Source organism: Lepidothrix coronata, unplaced genomic scaffold (genome assembly GCF_001604755.1).
Source record: "Lepidothrix coronata isolate B3197 unplaced genomic scaffold, Lepidothrix_coronata-1.0 Scaffold131, whole genome shotgun sequence".
NCBI lineage: Eukaryota > Metazoa > Chordata > Aves > Passeriformes > Pipridae > Lepidothrix > Lepidothrix coronata.
The window spans coordinates 2,321,880-2,348,961 of NW_016690311.1; the positions used below are offsets into that span (position 1 = coordinate 2,321,880).

General features: G+C 45.2%; 2 protein-coding genes across 4 annotated transcripts in view; one reads left to right on the forward strand and one right to left on the reverse strand.

The window, feature by feature from the left end:
* Nucleotides 1–27,082, forward strand: part of SLC25A26 (solute carrier family 25 member 26) — a 98,199-nt gene that overhangs the window by 69,280 nt on the left and 1,837 nt on the right. For 2 of the 3 annotated variants that reach the window (XM_017826882.1, XM_017826884.1), the window contains 4 exons: nucleotides 3,100–3,169; nucleotides 11,079–11,143; nucleotides 12,364–12,437; nucleotides 16,562–17,016. In XM_017826882.1, coding sequence (XP_017682371.1) covers nucleotides 3,100–3,169; nucleotides 11,079–11,143; nucleotides 12,364–12,437; nucleotides 16,562–16,658 — 306 coding nt within the window. In that variant the 3' untranslated portion in view covers nucleotides 16,659–17,016. Of the gene's footprint in view, nucleotides 1–3,099; nucleotides 3,170–11,078; nucleotides 11,144–12,363; nucleotides 12,438–16,561; nucleotides 17,017–27,082 lie in introns of those variants that run through there. The other variant, XR_001876735.1, reaches the window with a different exon arrangement.
* The window catches only part of LRIG1 (leucine rich repeats and immunoglobulin like domains 1), a 38,064-nt gene continuing 30,383 nt past the window's right edge, over nucleotides 19,402–27,082 (reverse strand). The window contains exons 13-17 of the mRNA XM_017826881.1: nucleotides 26,345–26,764; nucleotides 24,910–25,032; nucleotides 24,185–24,331; nucleotides 22,756–23,064; nucleotides 19,402–22,512 (exon numbers count right to left, since the gene is read on the reverse strand). Of these exons, the coding sequence (XP_017682370.1) occupies nucleotides 22,286–22,512; nucleotides 22,756–23,064; nucleotides 24,185–24,331; nucleotides 24,910–25,032; nucleotides 26,345–26,764 (1,226 nt within the window). The 3' untranslated portion in view covers nucleotides 19,402–22,285. The remainder of the gene's footprint in view (nucleotides 22,513–22,755; nucleotides 23,065–24,184; nucleotides 24,332–24,909; nucleotides 25,033–26,344; nucleotides 26,765–27,082) is intronic.

A 27,082-nucleotide genomic window follows, 5' to 3' on the forward strand; every position in this document is an offset into this window, starting at 1 on the left:
TTTGGTGATGGTGGTGGGGAACCCAGGCTGAGCCAACTGTTGCAGTTGTGTGGCTTATAATTCCCGTGCTGTGTTCCGTATTGCAAGAGCACGTGTAAGGAGAGTGGTGTCATTGCAGGGCTTCTACAGGCGTTACGTGGCCACTTCTGCCCTTTTTGGAGCTGCTGAGCCGTGGCCCTGTGGGCTCTGAGCTCTCGCTGTTATCCCCCCGAGTGGAAGGCTCTTCTGATTCTGTGCAGCATCTGGGCTGGCAGAGTGTGATCTAGGCCCTGTATCACTGCAAATAACCAGCCAATTCTGTTCAAAGTCTGTGTTTTTGGGATATCTGTATATGGATCCTGAATTTCTTTCCAGGAACAAGGCCCTGATTTTACAGTAATCCACAAGTCTGTAATAGCTTCTGTGCTTTGCCCTGTCTTAATGGTGGTAAAACCTGCTCAGTGCAGCACAAAGGCAAGTGTTTTCAAAGAACTTACAATCCCGACTTACCACGAAGCCCTGTCAATTAGTTGGCCCATGGGCTATGAGAGGAAGCATGTGTGACCTTCAGCACGTCATCTTGGCCCGTAGCACTGTGTGGTTAGAAAGAATTTGGACCAGAGTCCTGCTGGTCCTCTTGGCCCTGTGACACTTGTTCCTCTTGGCTTCCTCCGGGGTGATGTCCTCGTGCCCTGCTTCTCTCTTGCTCTTCTGCGTGTTCAGGTTTGGAGCTCTGGGTGAATCACTGAAATTGGAGATGGAAAGAAATGCGTGAAGTCATCTCATCCTGCCCTTGCCAACGCAGGATTATTCCCCACAGTACAATCTTGAGTGCCTTCTCCAATCTATTTTTAAATGACTCAAAGGAGAGGGCTTTCCTCTCCTCCCTGGGGAGGCTGGCTCTGCGGTTCAGTAGACCTCACTCTTGGGGAATTTTCTTCCTGTTCTCCAGCCTCAATTCTCCTTTTCCCTAATTTAATTGAACTGTTCCTGGCTCCACCCTTTAAAACCGTTTTCCATATTGCATGATTGTTGCAAATACCTGTTGTCAATTTGCAGGCATAATGGATGGGAATTCATCACCGTGTGCCTTGCTCGGCAAAGGCTCTTTGTGCAGAGCTGCACTGGGAAGCCAGGCTTTATCAGAAACTAGATTTCAGAGCTACATGCCAAGAAATAAGAATGACCTTTTCCTTCTTCTTTGGACAATGACATTAACATAAAACCCCATCATGATTGAGAATAGGCTGGGCTTCTGGCAGAGCCATGAATGTCTGCATTAATGGGCTGATTTTTCTCTTAGTCCTCCAGCAGCTCTTCCACAGTGCTTTTTTTTTCATGGCAGAAGTAGCTGCTGTAAGTTCTTGGATTTAGCTGTAGAGGTACAGACCTTTGGAGAACGTTTAATGAAAAAATACAGTAGTTCTGGTTTTTATCAAGTGGCTCCAGCATTTAAGTTTCTAAACCCTGATTTTCAATTTGAGGTTTTTTTAAGCACCTGAAGTGTTTTGGAAAGAGGTGTTGAAGGTGGGATTTCTGCTATTACAACACCCAGACACTTTGGAAGGTAGTGCTGTTTGTCTTAGGGAGCACTGTGTCCTTCATCCATCAGGACTGAGCTGCGAGAGAACTGTGTGTCCAAAAGACTGTAAGTTATTCCAGAAAAGCATATTATGGTTTTGAAGAATTATGAATCCCTATTTATTTATTTATGAGATGAAAATGAGTTTCTGCTGTGGGTGACGGCAGAATAGCATCCCATACTAAAAACACCAGGAAAAGAATGGCTAGCATTAAAGAGACTGGAATCCCTTTAGTGCTTTCGTACAGCAGAACTGCAGCTATTTAGCTATGGCAGGGTACCAAACAACATTGTGGCTGGCCATTGTTGCTTGAACAGTTTGATTTTTAAAACATTCAACTGAAATATAACCACCGGCCAAGTTGGAATAAGCAAGTCACGAGGACAGTGTGTTAAATGAAGAGTCAGCAAACAAGGGAAGAGTTCTCCTGCTCCAGTGGAAAGTTGCTGTACTGAAGACCAGGAGCCCCAGAGCAATATCTCAGCCTAGCACAGCTACCAATTGCTTTTAAGAAAATTTTATAGCATAGAAGTAATATGACTTTAAAAAGAAGGGGAAGGCCTCAGCTATAAAATAAAATTCCTGATTTCTCTGTGGTAGGCCTCAGAAGGGCCATGGATCCCATCCCGTTTTGCTCAGCGCTGATCCTCACATCATAAACCGAAAACCTCTCCTCCAGAGAGCTTCCAGCGTTAAGTGTTTTAGGAGATGGGGATGGGGGATGGAGCAGAGTGGAGGAGGAGAGAACACAGTGACTATGGCTGCCATAGTACAACCATCCCAGCTGGCCTTTGCTGCTGGCACCGCTCGGGCTCATCAGACGGGCTGAGGTGACTCCTGAGAGGTTTTTAGGAGGCACTGTTCCTGTTGGTGCTTTCTAAGGTGCACGTTGAAATGCTGCTGTGAGCTGAGGGGTGGCAGCAGGGTGGGTGGGAGCTGAGGAGAGGAGGGTACGTGGTCCCTAAGGACGCCAAGTGAGAAACAGAGACAAACCTGCTTTGGGATATAAGGGGAGTGATAAGAGTAATTCCTGAACGATGGGGCTTTTGGGGGAAAGGGATGAGAAGGGTTGATTTAAGAAATGTAGGGGAGCAAACAGGACTTAAATCTTGTAGTTCTGGGGACTATTCATTTTAAGTAGGAGCCTTGGTACATCTGAGCTGAGCTGAGCTGATGCTGGTTTTTGCATGCCTCTCCCCCCTGCCCCGCTCAGTGTTTTGCTTTGCGTTGTTTTATCTGCCAAAAAGAAAATAAATTCACAAAATATTTGCAAAGTTGCATGGCCACAGGCTTAAATACATACATATGAATTCCCTGAAAGCAATTTGCTTCAAGCCCTCAGTTCCAGACATCTCTCTCACTCCATCTGCTCGTTCAAGTACACAAGTTCCTTGGGAAAAATCACTTATTACATCACTAAAAAATGCCACAAAAATAGCTTTTCACTTAAGTTCCCATCCTCGGAGTTAACTCACATGGGGATCAGATAGATTCAAACATTTAATAACTTTTTATTTTCCTTTCTCTTTAAACACAGGATCTCTGGTCATGGAAGCAGGGTCACGTGGTGGATTCTTGGCAGTCAGCAGTCTGTGGAGCTTTTGCAGGTGCAAAGGATTATATGTTATACTGGGAAAGACTAAAGAAGAAAGGGAAAAATGTGCAAATCTATTAAGTATAGCAGAACAACATTCCTTTGTAATTCAAGTTTGTTTAGAAGAAAATGGACCAGTTGTTGTTTGGAAATAGGAAAGTCAGCAAAGGAAAGAGAAGAATTAAAAAAAAAGATTCAGCCAGGGTGTCTGTTTGAAAGACAACCAATTTGTTTTTGACAAATTTCAGTTATTTAAAAACCAGGGGCCTGTCAGTCAGGCTTTGTGATTATTTCAAAGTTGATCTGGAAAATCCTCATCCAGGAGAAACTTTGCTTGGGTGGGGGGGGTTGTGCAGCTGTCCGCTCCCAGCACTTCCCCGGGGGCTGAAGTGATTGCAGTGAGAGGCCATGATTCACCATTCATGTGACAGCTCTGACAGCCATGTAGATTAACTGGAGGCAGGAGAGCAGAGGAGAGCACTGCTCAGCCCGGAGGCAAAAGCCTTCCACAGCAAAAAAGCCCAGAGGACACAACATCTGGGCAATCTCCAGACACTAGAACAAGAATAAAGAGTGGCAGAGTACAATACTGTACTATTTATTACCAATCGAGCCAGAAGTTAATTGAATTCTTCAGTAGTCTTCTTGCTTGATTTTAGCCTACTGTACTTGTTTCCAAAAAAAAAAAAAAAAAAAGAGAGAGGAAAAAAATCAATTAGTGACTCATCAGTATAGCTGACAAGTTTGAGGGAGGAGAGACTCAACTGTCTTAATAGAAAAAACAGATTTGTAGTTAAGAGATGGATAGCCAGAGCTTTTCCCCATGGAGCTAAAACACATTTTGAGATTCCAAACCAGTAACAGAATATGTGGAAAAAATAAATCCTGTTTAAAGAGAAATTATAGCGTTTCTAGAAATAGAGATTATCAAAAGCAAAGCTTGTTCTTTGATAACTTAAATTCAGAGCCATTACATCGTATGTAACTTTTTAAAAATAAGTTGTGTTATGGGAAATGAAGTATTAATAGCAGCAGAATTCCTGCAGAGACTGAGGCTTCGTTTTGAAGGGCACTGAAACTGCACAGCTGAGGGAAGGGACTGTGGCTGTAGCTGCACAGTTTAGTAGGTTGGGTGTGTGAGCAGTGAGGGAATGGTTTAGGTAGAACTGATTCCATTTTGGGGCAGAGGGAATATTTTAGATGACCTCTCGTGGTCTTGTCCAGCTGTAATTTCTCTGTTTATGTGATGGGAAGGGAGTTTTATTCTGCTTAAAATCCCGCTGCTGGATTCTACAAACCGACTTCATCAATCAGTGCAAACAAAATCAGAGTGATTAAAGCAGGTCGTTCATTTTTGTTTTGAAACAAATCAAGCTATCAGACTAAAAATGTTTAAAATGCAATCTGTACGTCTGCAGGTGTGATGGGGATCATTAATTTACCTCTGTTGATTTCTTTACAGTCAGATTGATACAAAAACTGTGTTCAGGCATGTTCAGAGAGCTGGAAAGGTTATCTGATTTACCCAAGGCCTTGCAGAGTAATTTCCTGAAGTCCAATTTGGTGCCTCAGTTGGAAATCTAGCCCAGTGCCTCCAATTCCTTTTCTGAGTGTCTTGATTCTGACCAGCTGTGCTTGGACTTGCTACTATTTAGTGGATGTTCAGCAGTGTCTGCTGCTTTTCTAGCAGAAATATTGCAGAAGGAGCTTTCAGAGACATGCTGGGGAGACCTAAGACTTGGTGTTGGAGGAGACACCAGGTCCTGGAGCAGCAGAGACTTCCAGGTCCGTGGTGGTGGTAGATGGGACAGTTCAACCTACCTGCCTTCGTAGGCTCTATTCCCCCAGCACAAATCTTTGCAAAGCTGGAGTCCTGTTTTGTAGGTCATGTGATCAGTGATTGTAAATATTCTCTGGGTCATCCTTCCAGCTTCACTTCTTCCATCCTGGTTTTTCTTCTCTGTGCTTTGTTTCCCTATTCTTTCCTTTTTTCACCAGCAGTATTGTAAGCTTCCTTTCTCATGTGTCCTTTGAGGACCTGCTTCAAAACTCACAAGGTTCAGCTCTTTTTGGATCAGAACCTTCCCCTGTGTCTCCACTGCTTCCCTCTGCGGACATGTAACGTGCAGGCCCTCCTTACTGATCTGTTCTGGTACTGCATCCATTCTATTTCACCAAAAATATTTAGCCTTCTTGCTGAGGAGAGGCAGTGAAAAAATAATTTCCTGCCTTCTGAAGAATGGATTCCACAGTTAAAAATTAACTACCTACATATAGCTTCAAACAAGCTAAGAAAAAAAAAAACCAACAAATTCTTTATCCCTTTCTTTCCACCCCAAAACAAAAGAAATCAAAACCTTACCAGTACCCTGTGAATAAAACAAGATGGATGTGTGCATCCAAGTGATTTAAAATCTTCATGTTATAAATCTTAAAAGAAAAATGTTATCCAAAAAAACAACCTTTACACAAGGAGATGCTGTAAAATGCCACCATGGTAGTAGTGGGATGGTGAAATCACACAGACACACTTTTCTTCTCTGTTCTTTGCTTGAATTCAATACTTTCTAAAAATATGTTAGAGGTCCTGGGGGGCAGGGTAATAAGCTGAAACAAACCGAAAGAAAAGTCCTATTTAGCTTCCCTTTATGGCACACACACGTGTCTGTGTGCATTGGTTAGTTCCTAGCTGAATTATAACTGTTTGGTGAAGACAGAACCAAGAGCAACAATCTGTTGAATTCCATCCCCAGTGCCTGTGAAATGGCAGCAGTTTCAGGCAAAGTGCTGCTGGTGAGAGGCCTGGTGCTGCTGTGTTGAGCACACGTGTACGTATGTGATCTGTGGGGGTTTTATAGAAATGTAACAGGCATGAGCATAGATACCAGAGATTTGGAATCTGCTCTGGCTCATCTGTTAATAATTTATTCCCTTGAGACCTTGTCTGGTGTCTTAACTAGAGATGTTTGGAGCAGTGAGGGAGTGGGAGAAGGTGGTATCTGAGCAGCCAGTGGGGAAGAACCCAAGGATAGATCTACATATTTTAAGCCTCGGGTTGTGTTTGAACCAAACCTTGCCTTGTGTCTGAGCAGTTTGGGCACGGGGTGGAGGCAGAGGAAGGAAGCATGTCCCTGTGCTGTGGGCAGGCCAGGCACGATTGTGGTTGTGCTCCATGCTCGAATCTTCTCTGGGCTTGGGCTGCCTGGCCAGACCACTGCACCTTGGCCCTGCAGTGTACCAGGGCAGGCTGTCCCAGAGGAGCTCCTGGGTGAGTCCTGTGTGTCCTCCAGGGAAGTGGGACACTAGCAAGGAAATCCTGCCATCGGGTATTAGCTGTCAGGAAAGCAAGGTACTGCCCTGGAGGTCTCCAGCTTGTCAAAGAACCTGAATGTCCATTTGATGCAATTGAAAATTACCTCTGTTAAGATGCCTTCTTTCTCCCTATCTAAAAAAAGTGTGGCTTCACATTAATAATTAATGCTCTGTGGTGACAAAGTCACGGAGGATGGAGGTGCAAGTCTGGTGAGACACAACACAATAATGAGAGCTTTTTGCACATTAACGGGGAGGATTTCCCGTCACTTTTGTTTTGATCTAATCGGCTCTGACAAGATTACACACTGTGTCTAAAAGCCTCTTTAACTCCATAGCTCTGAATAAATTTTTGAGTAGTTCTCAAGATTTCCCTGCAGAGTTTGCTTGGACTGGGCTCCTAACCCTGAATTGGTTAAATCTCTGAGGAAGCAGTGCTTTGTCTTGGTGTTTCTGCTGAAATCCAAAGAGGTTCTTGGGTCACTTTGCTCTACCATTGGCAGGTGTTGTTCCCACACTGATAAAGGACCAGAATAAACTTCCTCTTAAAAAAATTTGACATAATATCAATAAAATAAAAGTTCAAGTAAGAACTTATTGATTGAAGAGTTCTGAAAAAGACCATTTGTGAACTTGGAAGTCAGTCAGTGTAAGAGGATGCTGTGAGGTTTAGGTTGGACCTGAGCCATTGAGTTTTTCAATCCAGATTTGGGATTCGATCCTGAATCAGTCCTGGGTAACCTTCAGATGACAGTACAGAAAATAATAATGAAGAAAGCCAATAGTACAGCTCGACGTGGATTTTTTTCTCTTCCTCAGACGGGCTAATTCCAACAAGGATATTAGTCAGGCACAAGTTCTTGTCTCTTGAAACACCCTTGACCTACTGAACTGGGCTGGTATTGCAGAAGAGAGAGCAGGGGTCTGGTCAGATGACAGGAACACAGAATCAGGAGTAACCTCTGTGAAGGCCAGAAGGGTTCCCTGGACCCTTTAGAACAGGTGACTGAAGGAGAACTTGTCTTCCTTCCTTCATTGGATCTTATTTGAGAATTGTGTCAAAGTACCTGTGAAACATTTTCCTGTAGCAGCAAATTCTACAGGCAGCCACCTTACTGCAAGGACTCAGGGCTGTGTATTGTTCTCAGGTGAAGTATTTCACTCTCTTCTGATGGTTTTATTTGTGTATGACAGCTAAAAAGGGTAGAAAATGCCAACAGGAGCCTAGGGGAATATCTTTAATCTTCAAGACTTTTTATTCTTGTTGCCAAATAAAGGTAGACCATTCTCTGCAGGTGTCTGTCACCAGCACTTCCATCAAGAACTGGTCGCTGGGAAAGTGTGAGTAGCAGAGGGATTTTCTGTTTAACACCCTGAGCTCAGCTGATGTGTGAATATACAGTGACCATTGTAACTTCTTGGGAGACAGGTGATGAATTTCCCACTACTGAGTGAAGGTTTATTTTCCCAATAGAGGAATTTGTCGCTCTGCTTGAAGTATTAATGAGCCAAGAGCCTTATCCCATGTGAAAATCCATGTTTATGCCTACTTGCTGAGCCCGAGTCATCACCAGATCTTTCTAGGGCAAGGGAGAAAGGAGCCTTGTCCAGGAGTGAGTTGGTGAGTGAGTCTGAACACAGACTGCCTGCAAAGGTGCCCTTTTCTCCATCAGCTCTGCAGAGAGGATGGAATGATTAGAAGTGTGAGGCTGGATGTGTCTGGGCCTTTCTTGCCCATTCGATACTATGATGGTTTTCCTGGTTGCTGGCTAGTTGATCAGACTCTAGCCTTTTATGGCAGCTCTTGGAGAATTCAGTGACAGCAGGAGTAGAATGACTAAATAAATAGAAGTGATTTAAAGATCTGTTGGGCCCTAATGTGTAATAGTGCACTGCACAGCCCTCATATTTTGAATGAGTAGACCCTGGCTGTACTGGTTTGTATCTGTTGTATTAATCTGATGATTGGAAACAGTCATGTTTTAATTTCCTTCACCTGGCTGGAGTAGGTGGGACTGAGCAGGACCTCACTGATGCTGTGGCCTGTTCCTGGATACCTGTGCACTAATGTTGAAGAAGTCATTCTGAAATTACCTTGGACATTTAGGGTTAAGGCTGGAGCAAATTCATTTTGTCAGACTCACTGCCTTCAATAAAGAGCAGTTCCCAACAAATGCTAGCTTTAATCTTGTGTTTTTGTCAAGCATATACAAACTTGCTTTTAATTTAGCCGCTGTCCTGCTGCTTGTTGTGCTTATGAAGCATTTTATTGTTGCTGTTGACATTCTGAATTGATTGGTAAATCTGTACCAAATACTTCCCAGTGATGGAAAAAGAAACATTGAAATTTTAATAACACAAGAGTAGGAAAGATCCAGATGTTAGCTGGGGAAAAATGAAAACCAATCAGCCTTGATTAAACTTTTCAGATAAGAATTTGGGAACATCGTGTCAGGATAAATTGTGTTTGTTCTAATCACTCTATCAGCCAAGGTTGAAGCTGCTGCCAATAAGAAACTCTTAGGAACAAATGCATAAAAAAAATTGCGGGGATCTGATAAAGGACATAAGTTGGTCTGACTAACGTGTTACCATCAACGCTGTAGCTGGATGGTGCTTTGAGATTTTTTGCTTGCTGCAGGTCTGACAGCCATGTGTTCACTGTTTAATTTTATCTTGTTCTGTGGGCAAAGGAAGGGCTTCTACATCCAGACTTGTAAAGCCACTATTTTCCATGAAGATTATTTTTACCGTTCTAAAAATACACCGCTGACATGAGCACCAAAGTTTCTATCCAGACCATTCCCTCAAAGCCTTTGGGTCACTTACTCAGAAACTGGCTTGCAGTAAAAAGATTTCTGGACTGGATTTTAGTTTAACTTGCTCACAGTTTCCGCTTTGACTTCTTGAATACAACCCACTTTTCTGCTTTTCAGTGAGGTACCACTGCTGGAAAGGTTCCGGCAGAGCGAACCACATGGGCCGATCTTACGGGAGCGGAAGCTGCTCCCAAACCAGGCATTTTGGGCTCTTCACTAACTCAGCTTTCCTGCTATTCTTGTTTGAGATCCAGGGCACTGCACATGTGCCTTACTGCATCTCCTGAACTGTCATGGGACATTCCTTAATTAACTGTAAGAAGCCAAGGAGGGTGCCAGCTGGCCCAGCCTCCTCTGTCATAAAACAGGGGTTTAATATGTTCAAGCTAAGGTGATGGAGAGAGAGAGATGCAGGTAAGAACACGAGCCAGCAGGGAAAATGGATTTTTTCATTACTTTACACGTTTTGGAAGAAATGCTTTTGCCCCCTCCCATCCCAAGAAAAAAGAAATCAATTTTTTGAACATTCCTTAAAACTTGGAACAGAAAATAGATTATTTTTAGCTTATTCCCTGGGTACTGTGTAGGCTTCAGTCTTTGGAGTCATTTTGTTCCCTGCTGTAGCAGATACAGGATTTATACAAGCTCTAGAGAAAAAAAAACAGGAGGAAGAAGAAAAATTTCAGAACAAGTCTCTCTTTTCTCTCCCCACCCTTTCTTCCCCTTTCATTCTTCACTTACTCCTGCTCCTGCATTTCAGAAGTTTCCTTCACTTTGGCTCTTCCTCAGCATGAATTACTTACTTGAAATATTGTGAACAGAGGAGGAGAGATTATAGTTAATTTTAGGATGGGGAAATAAGGCAAAGGGATTGAAATCCTGGGAGAAAAAACAGCAAAGCTGCTCCCTAGATAGCACAAGAGGCCAGGCTGTAGCCACAGGGTTAGAATGTGGAGCCAGACACACACGTTTGTGGGTGAGACATGTGGATGGATAAGCTGGATTTCTGGCTTTCAGGAGGAAAATCACAGCTGAGCTGGCTGCGGCAAGTGTAAGTAATGAGCTCCAAGGGTGAAGTTTGGGAGCGATTAGAGAGAATAAAAATGCCCCTGAGGGGAAGATGGCACTTGTGGCAGCAGGCTTCTAACAATTTTCTAAGACCTTTGGGCAGCTTCACGTTGTTGTTATCTGAAGTGGAGCTGATTTCATTTGTTGGAGATGAGCTCCATCCCAAACACTGGCTTGTCTTTTTTCCTTCAGAGTCCCAGGTCTAACAGTCCAGGTCCAGTCTGTCTGTATCTAGTGGTTAGCTTTGCCCCTGAAGCTTGTGTGTTTCAGATGCAGAGCATCTTTTTATCTTTGTAGCATTTGATTGGTCAGGTTTTAATTCTTGAGGCCGAACACAGTGGGACTGGTTTATTTTCCCATCTCTGCAAATGAATAAGCAGGTTCTTCCTTTCAGGCTTGCTGTAGATGTTGGAAGTGGAATCCGTTATCATTACAACCTTCATGTGTTCATACACGTAGAGTCCAAAACAAAAGGACAGTAGTCTCCCTGGGGGATGTTTGGATTTACAGTTAACTAGAGCTGTTTTCTTAAGTCAACACACGATAACAAAACACTCTGTGTGCAGACCCTCAGCAAACGTACCTGGGCTCTGACAGGGGGGAAAATGCTGTAGGCATTAATAACAGAGCACTGTTGACCACAGCCCTGGGAATTATAGGCAGTGTGGCATTTATATCCACCCAACAATGTCTCACTTGTGTTTGGTATTTTAATTTTCTCAGGTGGATTCGCAGCTGTAGTCACCACACCTCTCGACGTAGCAAAGACGAGAATTATGTTGGCAAAGGTAAGAGTGAAGGAGTCCAGCAGACACACAGGTGACTGGCCTGGTAGTTCCAAGCTTTCTGTAGGGTCGTTACAGAATGAAATCCAGCACCTATTAATAATCATTTCTGGTCTTGTCCCCGAAAGCAGGATTAGATGTGAACAGGCACTGCATGCAGAACTAATGAAATTGTTGTGTTCCTTTCCTTGAATTGCTCCTCTGGTCCTTTCCTAATGGGCTTGTCTGAAACAAGGCTTGAGCTTAACCAGAGTCTCATGCAGTGTCTTCAGGAGAAAATCCTTGCAGAGTCAGACACCCAAAGTTAAACTGCCTATCAGGGATTTATTCCTCCGTTGTTTTGATAACTGTTGGGCTTCAGAGTGTGCGTGTGTGTCTTTTCTGAGGAGGGCTTGGCACTGGATTTTCTGTCCTAAAATTTTAAGCCATAGTGATTGTGATGGCCTGCATCTGCCAACCCGAGCAAAAGGAAGATTGCTCATAAGATCAGTAAGTTTAATAAGTTTGTAAATTGATAGTGGGTCTGATGTTCCCATCATCATCTCACTGACCCAGAGCAGAGCTGACAGCTACATAGCTAAAAGCCTTGAGGAGGTGGATATTCCTAAAGCCTTTCTCTACCCTGAAAAGAGCTGTTGTGTTGGCAAAGGACAGGCATCCTGGAGGCTGTGTGGGTGGTTTTCACCCTGTTGCTCATGTCTCTCAGTATGGGGGTGTAACTTGTTGATAACATGCACCTCCCCAGCCAAGTCACACACATCTGTGCTCACCGTGTTGCTGGGTGTATCTGTCATTGCTGGGCTGCATCTGCTGCAGATTCTTTGTCTTTCAATAGTGTGGGTGATAAAACTGTAAGAACCAGGTTTGAATTATCTGTGCCCTGTCCTGGGCAGCCAGGTAACATTGGTAGGGGAGGGAGGGTGCTTTGAGGTGTTTTGAGACCATTCAGACAGCTTCTTTATATTAGTTATCTCCACAAACTAGATCACACATCTAATAACTACAGAATCTGTAGTTCTGCTGTTTGTCCTCTGGTTTGCACTTAAGGCAATTTTCACATGCAATGCACTGCTCAGGTTTTGGGGCCTTTTTAAAAAATCCCAAGGATGCTGTCCTGCTGCAGTGAGCTGCAGTCACTTGGTGCTTTAAGAGTGTGTTTTTATTAAGGTCTAAATCTCTACCAACAGTGTCCTCTCCTCTCTCTCTCTCTCTCTGTGGTGCAGGCTGGTTCCAGAAATGCCACTGGGAATGTTTTGACTGCCCTTGGTGGCATCTGGAGGACACAAGGCCTGTCAGGGTGAGGACATGTTGCACCTTGGGTGTCGTATCGTGTCGGGGGATGGGAGAGGATGGGATGGTTGCTTATATTTAAATTCTGTCAAAGAAAAAAGATTTTGATTGCTGTACACCTGGACAGGGAGCAGGTAGCTAAGAACAAGTCCCTCAGGCCCTAGCACTGGCTGGGGGCAATGTCCAGGGAAGAGCACAGAAATAGGGATTATTGGGAGTATATCCATGGTACAATCTCTAAGCCCAGCTCCAGGTGTCAGAGGTGAGGGCGGTTTTGTGTTAATAACCCATGATGGACTTTGTCAGTGTTTGTGTTTTGTATCCATTTAAATTCAGGCTTGCATATCTTGTGGCATTGAGGACCACAGTTTCCTCTTGAGGTGTGTGAATCCCCCCTCCTGAGATGTCAGAGAAGGACAGCATAGGAGTCATGTGTCCCTTATGGACAGTCTTTTCCACCTACTGGCAATTTCTTATGCTGCGGAAGTCTGGACTGATGTCAGTCCAGTCTCTTAACTGCTTCACTTTGCTCAGGTCTGAGACAAGAGAATTGCTCTCCTGACCTTGGAGTGGTGTGGGAACACAGATTCCTCTGCTAGCCGTTGTAGAACATTTTGAGGTGTCACAGGCTTATAAATTATTATTGATTTTTACCTGCTTCATTTATGCCACCTTTGGAGGCGTGACTGATACCAGTTGTTCGCCACTCATAGTGAATATATGTCTTAAACAACTTCTCCAGCCCATGGAGTTTAGCCTGTGCTTCCTTCACTAGGGCTTGTCTCTCACCTGCCCATGGCCTGGAAGAGAAATTGAGAGATTTTGGGAAGCTTTACTTGGGGCTTTTCCCTGTAATTTCTCATAGGTTTTTAACCCCCTCGCTGTGGCCGATGCTCTCAGGGCGCTGTTTTAACCTTTGTAAACCGTTCCCAAAGCATCCTGCACATCACTGCTCTATGGGGGACAGCTTTCTCTGAACATCTGATCTCTGCTTGCCCAGCTAATAAAAGTTCAGTCCTCTTTCTACACATGTGGGAGATAATTCAAAACAAATTGCAGGAAGTTCCTGAACACCGATTCCAGGAAGGCGTCCAGCTGTGCCCCCCGGCAGCACTGAGATGGGTTGTCTCAGGTTTGCCTCTCTGAGGTGATGAGGTGATGTGGCAGTAGATGAGTTTTGAGTCCTGCATGGCTTGGTGGACTCTTAAGGCATGTTTTGAAAGGGAATGGGAGAAGTGAGGCTTGCTGATGGCAGTTGAGCTCCGAGGGGTGTGAAGAGGCATGGATTTGGCTGGGGAAACCTCCCCCATTCCCCAGCCAACAGCAGAAAGTAAAAATGTATGTTTGTGTTCTTTTCAGGGTGTTTCAGCAGTGCCTTTTTCTAAACAACCCCAAATTAAACTCTGCCTAAAGATAGTACCCGTGGACTAGGACCAAAGGGAATACAATTCAGTTGAAATCAAAACAATAAGTGATCTGGAGAAAAAGTAACATGTAAAGGAGGCCAAGCTGCGTCAGCTGTGAGGAAAAGGAAGAAAGTCTTGGGAAAAATAAACGTAGAGGCTGCCATGCCTGCTGCCAATTATAAATCTATTAATCAAAAACAATAAAAATGTCGGGCTTTTTTGGCCAGTTGCAACATGACATGATTTATGGCTCCTCTAATAAATCTCGTGCTTGAAGAGGAGGAATTCTGAGGGCAGAAAGACGCATTGCTTATTGCCACCTTATTAAAACCAGAGCACAGGGCTCAGCTTCCTGGTCTGCACCTAGTAAATCCCTCTGCTTCACGCCAAGAAATTTCACATCCCTTTCTGTCCAGGGAAAGCCAGGCCTGCAGGGGGAGGTGGGATAGGGGTGGGGTGAGAGGATCCGTGTGCCTCTTCGCTCTTGCCAGCAGAGTAGCTGAACTGTTCACATGAAAGGGGGTTTACGTCTTGTCCGACTGCTTTTCACGCAAGGAGGTGAAGGTGTTTGAAAGCTGTGGGTGAAGCTTGGAACTCACTTGTGAGACAGATGAGGGTTATTGGAGTGATAAATCTGGTGAGATGGGTTGTCCCAGCCTGTGTGTACCTGGGGATGGAGCTGGCAGCTTGTACCTGTTCCTCCGATGAGGTTCCTTATTGGAATGGACTTGGCTAGGCAGGTGTGAACCACACTGCTCTCCACAGCCAGATCCTGCTGGCTGCTGTGCAAAACACAAGCTGCCCACAGAGTGAGCTTGGTGCAAAGCTGTAGCCAGAGAAAAGCAGTGTTTTTTCTCAGCATGGCCACCTCGTTGGTCCAGAGGGTAATACGTGAGTTTTGTGGCTGAGCACACAGTGCCTTTTTCAGCACTGGCCCCGTTGTGCTGTGTCCAGGCCCTGCAGTGCCTTATCCACTTTTGCAGGGAAGCGGTGGACTCACCATCCCTGGAAGTGTTCAGACAATGTGTAGGTGTAGTGCTTGAGGACATGGTTTAGTGGTGGGCTTGGCAGTGGGTTAATGGTCGGACTCGATGATCTTAGAGGTCTTTTCCAACCTAAATGATTCTATGATCCAGAGGGTAACTGCAGGGGTTCTGTTAGTCTCCTGTTAGGGGTTGAGGAGTGGCAGAGTGCCAGGTTAAATCTGTGCAGACAGAGAGCAAATACAACTAGACAGCAGACCTGCGCCCACCAGAGTGGTTTCTGATGGGGCTAGCAGAGATAAATCCAATTTATCTCATCTGCTGATGGGAGCAGGCATGGCCCAGTGGGGACCAGTTTGGATCAGATGTGTGGCAGAGCTCAGCTCTCCAGATCTGGGACCTCCCTGCAGCTGTCCAGCTCTGCCCTCCCCCAGGAGGGAGCTCAGGGGGGAAGTGTGGATTGGAGAGGCCACGGGTACAGGTGGGAATGGGAAACTGGAGGGAGCAGGGCCAGGATTCTTGGAAGTGATGGTTAGTAGTAGGGGGTTGCCAGGGATGCAGCTTCTGGATAACTCAGTTATCAGCTCCTGTTTGTGTAATAGAGGTGTCTCGAGTGGGCTGTTCTGGAAATGAATGTCTGCCACTGCTCCCGTAATGAGGCCGCCTAATTCGGCAGGAGAGGGATGGTGTGTGCTTTGGGAGCGATGCTGCTCCATAGGATTTGCCCTATCAGTGCTCTGTCCATACATGCCTTGTACAAATTACTCTGTTTTAAAGCTGTCATTATGGTAATAGACCCAATTGCTGTCTAGTAAAGCCATAAAATGTTTCCATCTGCCTGTGTGCTCCAGGCTCCTTAGCAAAGCTCATTACAGCCAGAGTTCCTGCAGCCAGAGGTTTCCCTGTGCAGCACAAATAGCCAGGCACAGGCTGGGAGCAGGGAGCTCCTGAGCAGTCAGGCCTCACCAGGAATTACACCTTGTCCTGCTGTGGACATGCTCCTGGCAGGGACCATGCAGTGTTTGGAAAAGCCAAGGGCAGCGTCCCTGCAGAGCTCTGCCAGACTGAGGGCAATACATCCAGGTGGGGGGGATGCCAAACGGATTCAAGCCTAATGTTTAATCTTTGCTTGTCACAGAGGAAGCCTGTAATCCTCTGGGGGAGTACACTGGCCTATCCTGAAATTGTTGAACAAAAGGGGAGCTTAGATGTCTCAAGCAATTGGCTTCACATGAGTTTCCTGTTAATTTCCAAGAACTATTAGGATCAGGCACCTAAAAACTGTGGCAGCTGAAAGCACCGCAGGTTGAATATTCCTGCTCCATCCTGGCTGGCCCCTGTGTGTTACTGAGAGCGGGCTGCTGCAGCAAGCAGGGCTGTCTCTGCAGTGGAGGAGCCCCTGGCAGAGAGAGGAGATCCCTCTGCCCAGGCTGGATGGGGGCAGCAAAGGATGGGATGCTTCCCATCTGTCTGCAGCCCTTCACGTGGATGTGTCTGAGCTCCCACCATAAAGACCTCCTGCCCTTTCCTTCTGCACCTGAGGAGTGTGGAGAGGGGTTAAAAATCACAAGCCTTGGGAATCCTGTGTTAGGGAAGTCCAGACAGACTTCCTTCAGGGAGCAATGGGGTGGGATTTAAGAAATCAGCAAGACAAGAGTTTTTCTTGGCTTTGCTTTCCAAAGCCGGCCGAGCAACACCCGCTCCCGGCTCATCCCCTGAAACCACCTTTCCTTTGCCTTCAGCTTGTTCGCAGGTGTTGTCCCACGGATGGCAGCCATCAGCCTGGGAGGCTTCATCTTCCTGGGGACATACGAGAAGACTCACCAGCTGCTGCTCTGAGCCAGCCCGGCCGGTCCTGCCGGTGGCCACCGAGGAGCTGGAGAAGCCGGAGGAGGAGTCGGGCCGTGAGCACAGCCTTCCTCCCGCCACAGCAGCTGTCCTGCAGGCTGAGAGCCACTCTCACTGTTAGAGAAAAGTAAATCCTCCAATAATCCAATTTCCCAAACATGAAATTTTCCTTCATGGAAAGTGAGTGAGGTCATTGTGAGAGTCGTGCCAAAAAAGTAATGTTTGGGGGGTAAACAGCTAATTACAGTGGCCGTGAAAGGCGTTATTAGAACTCCTGCAGGGAAAGTGTTTTGGAAACCTCCAGCTCGGGGGCTGAGCTGGGAGGCTGAAATAAAGCAAGTTTTCATCATTCAGTGGCACCTGCCTCATAACGTGGGGAGGGGAAGGGGCTGATAGAGTTACAGCCTTGCTGCCCTCCAACAGCACCAAAAGTATTCTGGGTTGGGAGAGCTCTTTGTAAAAGACAATCATCCATTTGTTTCTGATTTGAGCTGTATTTGTGGAAGTTTATATTCCTGTTTATACCTACAGGTGCTCAGCAAGCATTCCTGTGTGGGAGCCAGTGCAGCTTTATTAATCAGACTCACATTTCTCCAGTAAAAGCACAGGCTTGTATTATTTTACAGCTGTGCTTGAGCAAAGACATGGAGCTCTGCCTTCTTTTGGTCTTCATCCCTCAGCAGCTGAAGGAGCAGGAGGTTCAAGTGCTGAAGCCCAAGAGAAAGGCTGGGAAGGCAAGGCAGGGAGAACACGGGGGTTCTCCTGCTGTGTATGGATGGATCCTGAGGGCTCTCAGGGGGCTGCTGGCAGGCAGAGCAAAACTCTGCTGCGGTTCTCATGTAGGAAACAGAAGGTGTAGCAGCCAAAATGGTGCAGGGACTAGCACGGTGAAAAGACCTTACTGGAATTACTCAAAATCATTACCAGTATCAGGGCTGGGAGCTCCAAATTTACAGCAGCTTGGCTGAGTGGTGCTGTGGAGTGTGTTGGCGTGGGTTTCTCTGGGTGGACAAAGCCAAGGGGCTGCGGCAGCACCAAAAGGCCCCTCCTTGGGCTGCGCCAGCGCAGCGGGTGACGGGGCTGGGACAGGCAGTGGTGTCTCACACCTTGCCCTGGGCTTGGCCATGGTGCTGGGAAGCTCCTCATACAGGGGACGAGCAGGTGGGAGCTGGCATGTGTGGGCTGAGCCGTGCTGGGTGAGCAGGACAGGCATCGGGCTTGTCCTGGTGCCACTGCCTGCCTGCTCTGTGCACACTCCCTCCTGGTCATCCCAGCACGGAGGTACCAGGGATGATGTGTTCCCCTGGAGTGCTGGAATTTGAGACTGTTTGCCTCATGAGGATGATATACAGGTAGGTGGAGGAACAAATGCCAAACCAGGTTAGTGCATGACCAGGGAGCATATGCAACCTGGCCCAGCATGACTAAGGCTGTCATCCCATGACATAGTAATGACTTCTTAGAGGCCAAAAACTTAGAAAATAATTGGCAGACAAGTAAAACATACACAACAAAGGACTTAATTCTTAAAAATAATCTTCAATTAAAATGGGGAATTTCAGCCAAGTCCCATATTGGCTGGTTGTTAATGCTACCCGTTACCAAGGCTCGGTGTAGCTGTTCCTGCCACTTGGAGGTTGTCTCTCTTTTATGATGTTCTATATATATAACAGAGCCAAATTTAGGGGCTGGGGTAAGGAGAAGATTTATTACTCTGTCTCAAAATCTAACTTATATTTGCTCTTTAAACATGGTGAAGGGGTTAGCAGTGCAGTCGATGCATTTAATTACTTGCGCTGTAAATAATCATCTTTAGTAAGTCGTTGGGTCCACGTGATGCAATTTTTGTTGTTTTTATTTAACATTGCATAATCAGTTTTTGTCATCACCATTCTGGATTTATTTTTTTTTTTAATTTACAAAAAACCCCAACATAAGCCAAACAACTAGCCAAATTGTTTTAGCCAACCTAATGGTGGGAGGAGATGCAACCCCAGTGCTTCCTGTTCTGCTGTGCTGATGGACCAGCTCCACATCCCAGATCACTGTGGGAAGGCCAAAGGTACCCAGGAACAGTACCAGGCAAGTGAGAGCCCCAGCAGGTGGCCAGGGCTGTTCTGTATGTACCAATTTTTCTAATCCTTATGGAAAAGACATTTTTAGTTTCGGGACTATGGGGGGGAGGGGGGAGACAGACCTAAAAATGTGGGGGTTTTTTCCCTTTGCCTCGAGTTTTAGCACTGGTTTTTTTTTCAAGTTTAGCAAAATTTAAAAAATTAATTTTAGCCCATTACTGGAATAAAGCAGGATAACACATGAATCTCAGACCAGGCACCAGCCTCCTAAAGGCTCTTTCTTTTCCATTTTAAAAAAAATTAACTCTTACATGTGTTAAAGGACTTTGAGTAGTCTCAGACAACCTGCCTTATACCCAAAGTTATAATTCAGAGGAGGAAATACTTTTATTATTTTTTTTTAAATATACAGAAACTGAATTGAGATTTTTAGTTTAAGCAGGAATTCAGGCTTATCTCCAAAGTTGCCGCTGGAATTTCCATCCAGGGTGGGGTTGGGGTTTGGGAACACCAGAGGTGTTCACAGCTGCAGCTGGGCCTGGTGCTGTCCTGGCCCTGTTTTTACTTACACACACGCTCACACCCCCCCATCTGTTCTGTTTTCAGTGCCAAGATAAGGGGGATTTGCCAGATACTAAAGCAAGCTGATACACTGGAAATCTATTTCTTATGAGTTCTTTATTCTGTCTTTCAATCCAGCCCCCAAATTCCACCCCATCCACACACCAGGCTGCCAGAGCCTCACGCTGTTCCACAGTATCTCATGATCCAATTTCAGGAGTGGGTACATTGGCAGTTAGTTTGCATTTTCACCAGAGAAAGACAGTAAAGAGTATAGCAATGGATTAGAATTTTATTTCATTTTCAACTGAAACTCCCAAAAGCTCACTCTCAACAAAACAGCTGTAATATTATAAATGAACCTTTATTAAAGACACTTCAATGCCATTTGTTAGACACTTCAATATCTTACATGTTTTTCAATGTACAACATTGTACCAAATTTTCTAATAAATAAATAACTTTGTACACAAAAGTAATACTTCCTCTTTCACATTGCCTCTTAGAAGCAGCAAATTCACATATTTAGTGGAAGTCATAACATTAGGCAGTTAACTTTATTCAGAAACATTATTTTCAAATGTTAACGTGGCAAATATGCTTTTGTATCTGCAATGGTGATGACTTTTCTGCCAGCAAAATGAATCTATTGTATCATTCCCATCTTCCCTGTGTCCCTGGCTCCATGAGTCGGTTCTGGAGCACTTTTCCCTTCGGTGAAGGGAAAACTATGCTCGGTTTATAATTTTCTAACATCCATTTCCTTTGCTTTGAATAAACTTGGCACTCAACATAATTCACCACCTGTCTCAAAGTGCAAACGTGTCAATAGTCAGGAACTGGTACAGACAGGTACTGGCTGAATTACGCCTCGATTCATCCAGGGGCAGCTGCTGCTCTGCACTGACACTCTCAGCAGCTGCTGGGCACAGAGGTGAGGTCCTTCCCTCAAGGTAAGGCTGGACAGGACCAGCTTCTAATAACACCAAGGGGCACCTTGCATCCCTGGAAGCCCACAGGTGTGGCAGCACTCAAGCAGGTCCCTAAGTGATAAATCTGAACTGAAAATTAAGTGTTTCTGCCCTTGCCTCTGGTGCTTGTTTTGCGCCCCAGGCCTAGCAAAGGTGGATTCCCACCAGACTCACCCTCAGTGGAACTGGCATTTGAGTTGCTCCTAAGGAAAAAAGTAACAAACCCCCCTAATAAACCTTCCCCCAAAGTAGTCATCACCAGAGTTTTAGCAACCTCATATTAGCAGAACTCAAATCACAAAGAACTGGGAGTCCTCCATCCACAGGTAATGACGCCAACAGAAGGCAGCCCCTCGATAAATAAAAAGCGTCACAGTGAAGTCAGAAGTGACAAAGATCTGTTTGACTGAGGTGGGTATTTCTTTATCCCCCCCCCATTAATGGATGAACTTAAAAGACCACATAAAAAATATTTGGGACATTGCCATTTAACAGTCTATTCAACCACAAATGCATGGTTCTAAATGAGTGTATTTCTGACTAGCCCAGAATTGCCACATGAGGCAGCATAACTCACTTGAAGGTGATATTTTCATAATACAGAGTCTGGCTGCAGATGGGGCCAATGGTGTTCAACTACAAAGTGTAATATTGTGTTGCAGGGAAAAAAAAGCATCGGATGAATTAATGGTACAGCTGTCCCCTTAGGAGTGCGATTTAGTTTTGTTGACAAAACAGCTCTATGGTTTCCAACCCCCTCCAGAACAGATGTATTTTTTGGGTGTTAATATGCATTATACTGGCACGGGTTATTCCCACTAAGCAGGGCAAGGCTGGATCATTACAGGCACCTCACGCAGGTAAAGCTGGATCCTCTGGGAGTGAGTGTTGTGGTGATCAGTGCTGTGACAGCTCACGTGGCAGGTAACACCTTCTGTGATGATGTTTTTGAAAGGTGCGCTGTGTGAGACCACCCCTGGTTTACTGCACAAGTTATTTATTTTGGTAACGACTGCTTCCTAGCCATGACAGCCTTTTCCTCTGGTTGTTTTGGGGCTCCACACTGTTGCTGAGTTTTTTAGTGCCTCTTGTGTGGTCCACTCTAACATCTCACAGAGTCACAGTTCAAATACTAATTTTTATGCAGTTTTGAAAAATAAAGAAATTTAAGTTCTTCCACCAACAGGAAAATATCAGGTTGCTATATAATTTCCCATTGCTTTTTTTCCTTATAAACTTCATTTGAAACAGTTGAAGATCTCTGTTTAAATGTGTTAAGTGCAATAAATTTCAAAAGGGAAGGAAATTTGTGCTAAGTAACCCAATTGATATTTAGAATCATGCACATGCACATGGCTGGCTCGTGTCCAGCCTCTCATCCACCAATACAAGTCTCTCTCCACAGGGCTGCTCTTGGTCACTTCTCTGCCCAACCTGTACCTGGGATTGCCCCAACCCAGGTGAACTCGATGTAAAGGATCTTCCATTGAAAAGAGGACAGTCCCTTTGGAATAGTCTGGCTTTTTAAAGTTCTGTTTATGCATTTAAGGCACCAGAATTATTTCTCTCACAAAGTTTAACAGCAATCCGATACTGAAAACAATATTGCCAAAATTGTAAAATTTCACTCAGTTTTCCATGCACTAAAGATTAAAATAGCCTCTGTAAAAGATATATATATATATATTTATATATGAAAACTCTTATGTACAATTGTATCAAATACTTTTTTCTCTTTACATAATCCCTTGCATTTATGTGCTTCATATGCAAGTTGACTTTTGAACACTTCATACTTCTCAGGGAAGTTTTAAACTATGTACAATCAGATGACGCTCGAACAGGAGTTTGTTCCCCATACAAGCTTGTTTCTCATACCTCAGTCAGTTGCCTTTGACAGGTCATCAGTTCGAGATTCGAGGTAGAAGTAAGTAGCCTATATACTCTGTGCAAAAAAAAAAAAAATAAAAAAAAATAATAGTGTGTTAATTTGCACTGTCAGTCTGTGCTCTCAGTCCGGTGACCTGGTCGGTGGCTTCGGCTCGTGAGCGGAGTCACAGGGCTGGGCTCCGCTGGGCAGCAGGACCTGCTCCACCTCTGCTGCACTCTGCAGATCCAGTAGTGCTGGGGGCATCTCGGGAAGCACATTCAGTTGCTTTAATGACCCTCCTGCTGGTGAAGCTCTCACCAAATTAAGGTTGTTAAGCTCTGAAGGCTTTGCTGCTGCCTGTGAAGAGCCTGCAAAAACCCAAAGGACAGCGGGGTTAGCTGATGCTCAGCCTGCCAGCACTCATCCTCCATGACCCTGGAGGTCTTTTCCAGCCTTAATGACTCTATAATTCCATTCTATGATAAAACCAACCCCGCTGCTATCATTCACACCCCTGACTCAGTTAAAAAGGCTGATGGGAGCACGCAGGGCTCTGCTCTAACCCCGACAGTGCATGTGAGGAGCAGAATCGAGCCCAGGGGAGCACGTACCGTGTGTGTCTGCAAGCAGCGGGCTGGCCGAGCTCACAGGCCTTATTCTGTCGTGGTTGCTGGGGTAGAGGGTCCCGTCTGTTTCCACCCTCTTGCCGCTGGCAATCCCGTTGCAGGGCTGAGGATGAAGAAGGCTGGTGCCTGCACCCCTCTTCCTATTCCGTTCCTTGCTGCTCAGTGTGTTGGGATGGGGGTTATCCACAGTCTTAAGGCTCTCGGGGTAGTACTCGGAGTCCCTGGGGTAAATGTGGACGTTCATGCTGTCCGTGCTGCTGCTGCAGTCCGTGCACACCACGGGCAGCCCATAGCCTTTGGGGGAGGAAGGGAAAACAGCAACAAACCAAGATGAGCAGCTGGAAGTGGTCAGCACTGGAGCACACAATTTGTGGATGGAAAGGGCAGCTCTGTTTAGTTTGGTGTGGGAATCTCTCACTAAGTAACATGGACACTTCCTGGTTTTACACAGGGCTGCCACACACCTGCTTTTCAGAACTCTGTAGCCACCATCACTAAAGGTAGTTTCAATTAATAGGCTTAGCTGGTTGGGGTTTTTTACTTCAAAGAATTTGTGACTTTTTAAGGAAAAAAAACCCCTTGTGCATTTATTTCCTTTCCCAAGCTTTCTAGTCAGGGTAGAAATGCAAAGTGGAACTTTACCTGCTTTAAAATACCAAGTTTACCTTTCTCATTTTTGTACTGGTCCTTTACAGGGATCACCATCATCTCACACTGTTATCTCAGATATGCTATTACTGTTAGTGGGAACAACAAATGAGCTGAAATCAAAGCAGTTGCAAGCAGGAAGGAGTTGCTATATGTTGAAAGTTAATTTCCTTAGTGCACTCAACAACTTTCCATTATTAAACTTTACAGTTTCTCCTGGAGAGAAAATTTGTTTCACTGGCTCTTTTTGTGTGGCTGTTACAATACAGCAAGAGAACAGAAAACACATCCTAAAAATAGAAAAGTACGAGCGTAACACCCAAGAAACTGGCAAAGAGCAGAGGCAGGTGTAGTGCCCAAAACAACCTTTAGATTTTGAAAATAAATAAATTAAAATGAGGCTGAGCTTTGAAGTCGACAGCCTCTTTGAAAGAGTGTGAAAAAATTTAACACCTTCAGTTTGAAAGCGCTCTCACATTTTAGGAATATTTCAAATCAGAATTCCCATCAGCCAGCTGCAAGGAATGGTGATCGTGAGCTTTAGTCTGTCTCTTTCTGATGGTTCCTCAAATTCCAAATATCCAAGCTTGAGAGAGGATCAAAGCAAGCAGAAAAAAAGTAAATTTACTGTGCTTGCACCTGAGAATCATTCTGGGTTTTTTTTTTCTCTGAAGGTAAAAATTTCTCGTGTTCATTCTGCCTGACTAGGAGGGCTTTCTGATCTATACAAACATGAAATGCCTTCCCAGATTAATGGGTTTTGTACCTGTCTTATCTGGAACAAGCATTCCATCAGCCATGTCTTCAGTTTTCCAAGTGTCTTTATTATAGCTGATACACAGCTTGGGCTGTCTGCAACCTACAGCAGGAGCTTCAACATCTGGACACCTTCCAGCATCAGTCTGACACATACCTGTAACAAACGAACCAGCTGGTTAAAGAGTACATCCATCTGCTCCCAGTTAAATGACTTGTTAGTCTTATTTCTACTGTAGAAGGGAGAAAAAATAGCAGTGGAGATAACAGATAATTTTCAGATAACGTTTAACAGAATAAATCCTGTACAATCTCAGGGGAATCTCAGTTCAGAACGCTTAACTTCTCCTCCCTAATATGTTTAAATACTGTAAAACCCCAACATTTAATTTCTAAGCCTGAAGGCAGGGACAGGCAATGTTAATGTATTTTCTAGTAGAGCCTAACTATGGGTAAACCTGATGCCAAAAAACTAATCCAAAATTAGCAAAAAAATAGTCCTTAGGGCCTGACTGAGCAGTTTCTGAGGCAGCCTGCTTGCAGCAACACTTATTCCTGTGAGAGGAGAGCTCTGTGAAGTCAAAGACATCCCTGCTCTGCATAAGTGCAGGAGCCAGAGAACTGCATTATGAAGATCTCTCAGATAACTCACAAGTATTTTGGGCTGCAATTTCTACCTCCCCATTTCAAGTCCGGATACAGCACAGCAGAAGAAACAGCTAAACCCTTTCTCACCGTTGCTGTCGATGTGCCCGTTGGGCTGCTGGGTGTCCACTCTGATGGCCACGTCCTGCCGGTCCGACAGAGTCCCCTGGGAGGACAAGTAGCTTGGCACGTCTGGAGGCACAATAGTCTCATCTAGAGCAGTGGAGGCAGAGAAGTGTCAGTTCCCAGTAAGATTTTCAGAGGCATATAAAATCATGTTTTCAAGAGAAATTTGGGACCAGATCTAGAACTGGTGTTTTCTGTAGATGCCATGGAAACGGAGCTGCCTAAGTACTCTTCTCTCTTCAGAAGCCCCACTCCTGGTTTTTAAAAGCTTAAAAGCTGTGAGAGATAGTACTGATAAAGGCACTTGGGAGTCTTTGCATTTGGCATGGTCAATACAAGGTAGGTGGAGTAGAACTGTTTCTTCAGGACAAGTAAATCCTTTCCTTTCCCCTGAACATCAGAGTCCCTCCTTTGACTGAAGTCCTCTGTTCCCTGAAGTCAGGAATAAAAGGATTCTGGAGAACAGGGTCATAGATTCACTTAAGCAGGCAAGTAAGTCTTAAGCCCCTTGGCTGTCCTTGGCTTTCTCCATTTTCTACAAGGCAATTTCAGTTTCCCTTGTCACACAAAACCAAGTGAAACTCTATTACACCAGGCATAAAGCCCTAAATTTTCAGGACTGAAAAAAGTAGTTAAAAAAGAATCCCATTGATACATCACACTGCTGTTAGTGTATCCAAGACTTCCTACCTAGACTATATCTTTAAAATCCTGTTATATTCTATATAAAGCTAAGCATAATATAGGAAGGCTGCAAATCTCAGCAGGGTGGGAAAGTCTTAGGCTGGTTCTTCCATACTTCTCTTCTGTTCAGAGGCTGCATAATATTGAGGGCAGGAGACTTTATTGCCACTGCAACACATAATTTCAGCACCAAATTATCCCTTCTGCATATCAGCAGGAAGAAATAAATACTACTTCTTCCCTTAAAAAGTAATAGATGTCCCACATCAGCAGGGCTACAACAGCTCTTACAGACAACATGGAAAAAGGGATTCCAGCTTCAAAATCTAATTTTTCAAGTTTTGAAATTGAAGTCTTTGAAAATATAAATTCCCAAGAAGTAAGACAGGTTCTCAGCATCATGGACATAATCCAGACTGTCTCAAGAGTTATCATTTATGGTCATGGAAAATCAAAGTTGCAAAGCAATGGCTGGAACTACTGCCAAGTGGAAAAGACCTTCCTGAAGAGGAAGCCAAGGGGAGAAATGCAGCTCTGAACATGCTTCAGCAGCAATTGAAAGCTGGTTCCAGCTCTGTGTGCCAAGAGAACCACGGACATAAGACAACTGCTGCTCCAGTGTGGCTGTGTGGCTCCCTGACGGGTGATGCACCCTCAGCGGGACATTTGACAGCACAAAAGGTCAGAGGAAGCCTCAGCAGGAGACTGGAGCTACCTGTGTTGGTGACGCTGTATTCTTCACTCTTCTTCCTGGTTTGGTAGATGATGCAGACCCAGACCAGGGAGGTGAGCACGATGCTGCACACCACAGCGATGGTGATGATCCCCACCGTGGTCCGGTCCTTCCTGCAGCCCAGGGACTGCAGGATGCTCACGTGGCTGTGCGCGCGCTCCGTCCCCAGGGTGTTGGACATCTCACAGGTGTACTTCCCAGCATCCTCCAAGACAACATTCCTAACAATCAGCAGCTGGTTGCCAGAGGTGAAGTGGTGCCTTTCTGTCACGACCAGGGGCTGGTCACCTTTCAGCCAGGTGATGCGGGGCGGGGGGCTCCCCGTGGCTTTGCACTGGAGAGCCACGGTCTCACCCACGGACACTACATGATCTTCCAAAGGATGAACCAAGGATGGTGTCTCTGCAGGAGAACAAACACAGAAATTAGTTCTTGGGGACAGTGTAGCAACAGATTAGACCGCACTCAACATTCCTGATGTTCCTGCAGACACAGCAATGCACGAGGCAGGCACGTGCCCAGGAGCATGGCAGCTGCAAACCACAACAGATCCAAAAGCCACAACCGAGGCCTCATTTCCCATAACCAGTTGGTGTTAGTCTTTCCAAAAAGGAACCCCTGAGGACAAGGGTCAACAGCTGACATAAATTATTTCGTAGGACAAGAGAGATGGAGGGTGATTTCCTTTTGAAGGATTTTGCAAACAGCAAACAGGCTGGT